Source organism: Budorcas taxicolor, chromosome X (assembly GCF_023091745.1).
Source record: "Budorcas taxicolor isolate Tak-1 chromosome X, Takin1.1, whole genome shotgun sequence".
Taxonomy (NCBI): domain Eukaryota; kingdom Metazoa; phylum Chordata; class Mammalia; order Artiodactyla; family Bovidae; genus Budorcas; species Budorcas taxicolor.
This window is the reverse complement of record NC_068935.1, coordinates 128567801-128570560: the sequence shown is the minus strand read 5'-3', so window position 1 is coordinate 128570560 and position 2760 is coordinate 128567801. Positions and strand designations below refer to the sequence as shown.

Sequence of the window (2760 nt, the reverse complement as noted above, 5' to 3'; positions counted from 1 at the left end):
ATTTGCCAGGATAACCCTGCCCCTTTCCTACATCCCACCCCTGCATGCCTACCAGGATGGAGTCCCTTCCACCCAGTAACCCTGCAGCACTGCTCCTGGCCAGGGCATCTGGCAAACATCCTCCAGCCAAGTGCAGCCCTGGCAAGGCGAGGACACCTTGGCGCCAAAGACAGGAAGGGGCCGCTCGAGGACACAGCAGCATCTCCGGGATTTCTGATCTCCTGTTTGTTCCCCGTTACCACCCTGCCTCCCCCTGTCCTTCCACACCTGGGGGCTGAATGGAGGGTGGTGGCCTCGGGACATCTGCGGGGCAAGAGGGGACAAGGGGAGTCTTACAGTCAGTGATTCCATCTGTCTGTCCCAAGACTTGCTGTCTGGAACCCTTCGCACTGCCCAGTCCGTTACCTCCAAAGTATAAATCAGTGTTCCTGATTTTCTTCTCGGACTCCGGTCACCAGCAGGCGGTTGCCGGCCATGAACTGCACATTCAGCACACTGCTCATCTGGCTGGTGTAGACGCCCAGGAGCTCACTGGACGAGCCATCGGCGGGCGTGCTGTTGTGCTTGCTCTTGATGTCCCAGATACGCACGGAGTTATCCATGGATGCTGATGCAATCAGGCTGCTGTCCAGGCTGAAGGTGACGCTGGTGATGTCATCCGTGTGGCCCTGTAGCTCTTTGTAGAGGGTCCCAGATGCCAGGTCCCACAGCTTCAGCAGCTGGTCCTCACCCGCCGACACCAGGTACTGACCGTTGGGGGAAAAGGCCAGACAGCGCACGGGGCCACAGTGGCCTGTGAAGAGTCTAAGCGAGTTCCCCTGCTGGGCACTCCACAGCCGCACCGTCTTGTCTGTCGAGCCCGTGGCTAAATAGTTTGAATTGGGGTGGAACTTGACACAGTCCACATCCGCCAGGTGCCCGGCGTAGATTCGCAGTGGGTAAGTCCGATCAAACGACCACAGCCGCGCCGTGCGGTCGTAGGACGCGCTGGCAAAGAACAGGCTGTGCGGGCTGATGTCCAGGTCCCACACGGGGTAGGCGTGGCCCTGGTACAGCACAGTGTTAGTGAAGCTCTCCAGGTCCCAGTACCTGATGGACGTGTCTTCAGAGCAGGAGAGCAGCGCCGAGCTGTCCGGGAGGAACCTGGTGCTGTACACCGGCCCGCAGTGTCCCCACAGAACCTTCATCTCCTTGGCTGTCCTGTCCTCCTCGTCGACCTCGAGTGTATCATAAGTCGAGTGGAGGTGGGACACGTCTACTTGATGGGGCTTGGATTTAAACTTGGAAGTCAGACTCCACAGTTTTATACGGGAGTTGTTAAAGCCCGCAGCAAGCAGCTTGTTGTCAGGGGAGGCCTCCGCCGTGTTCAGCAGCTGCTCAGTGTTGTAGAAGGTGTAGGTATAGATGGTGGTGAGGGAGGGGGGGCCATCCTGGACGCACTTGATGGTCTCCTGAAGGATGTCCAGATCCTCCTCTTTCTGCAGGATGTACATGGGCAGGTCGGTGGGCTCCAGGCCACTGCCCTGGCCTCTGGAGGAGCTGCCCTGGCCTCTGGAGGAGCTGCCCTCGCCACTGGAGGAGTCGCCCTCGCCACTGGAGCAGCCGCCCTCGCCGGTGGAGGAGCCACCGCTGGCATAGAGCTGGTAGTCCATCCTCTCGGCGGGCTGCACGTCCAGGTGGATGTGCCAGGTGAGGACTCTGCACAGCGCGGTGTTGTTGTCACTCTGGAGGTAGCAGAGAAGGTAGTTGTAGCCGTCTTCCGGCAGACGAACCACGTACTTGTTGTCCAGGAAGGCCCGCAGCCGGAAGTTAGACAGGATGTCTTGGATGGTCTGGGTGGTCTGGAGCTGCTCAATGACGTCCTTCTGGCTGGCATTCTGGAGAAACATTCCATGGAAGCGGCTGTAAAAGCTTTCCACTGTGCTCTTTGAACTGTTCTGGACCAGGTCGAGATGGAGGTAGACAAAGAGAGGGTAGAGGAGAGGCATCAGTTCGTCGCTATGCTGGGAGGCAGAGTCCATGAGAAAATCCCGCAGCCGTCCGAACTGTACTTCATATTGCTGGGGGTCTGCCTGGCAAGGGGCTGCAGACACTGTGTTGGCACAACCAGATTCTGACTGGACTGCGAGGCTGGTAGCCATATCCTGGACGCTCTGTGACAGTCGCAGGCCTTGCTTTGGTGGGCCGTCCCCGCCCCGGTACTGCCGGCGTTTGAGGTAGCAGGACACGGCCGTCTGCATCTCCTCGGTGCGAAACTGCTCCATGACTGAAGATCCCAGGCGGCTTCCGCTTCCTGTGCCGGCCGCTGCCGCCGGGGTTACCCCACAACCACTTCCGTCTTTCCCGGCAGGCTCAGCCACTCCCTCCCCTCCACCATCCTACGCCGCCCCTCCCTCTCCCCCACCCCCGGCCGTCCCTCCGTAACCATCCCTCTCCTCCCCCACCCCCTTTCCCCACACCCCCATCCCCAGGTTGTGGCTCTGGGCAGCCACCTCCTGACTGACTAATGCGCAGAGCCGTCTCTGGCTGGGCCGGGCCACTGGGGCCCGAAAGTCTGTTGTTGTTTTTATATATAATTGATGTATTTATTTCAATTGGAGGATAATTAGTTTACAATATTGTGATTTTTTTTTTTTTTTTTGCCATACATCGACATGAATCAGTGACAGGTACACATGTGTCCCAACATCCTGAACCACGCCCCCCCCCCCCCCCCCCGCCCTTCCCACCCTATTCCTCCTGGTTGTCCCAGAGCATCAG

At 58.9% G+C, this 2760-nt stretch overlaps 1 protein-coding gene across 1 annotated transcript; it reads right to left on the bottom strand.

The window, feature by feature from the left end:
- Nucleotides 1-419: 419 nt before the first annotated feature.
- LOC128070057 (TAF5-like RNA polymerase II p300/CBP-associated factor-associated factor 65 kDa subunit 5L) lies at nt 420-2264 on the bottom strand. Its single transcript, XM_052663364.1, has 2 exons — nt 1613-2264; nt 420-1528 (listed from the first exon to the last, which is right to left on the bottom strand). The coding sequence occupies exons 1-2, from the start codon at nt 2262-2264 to the stop codon at nt 420-422; spliced, it is 1761 nt and encodes a 586-aa protein (XP_052519324.1).
- Nucleotides 2265-2760: the final 496 nt, after the last annotated feature.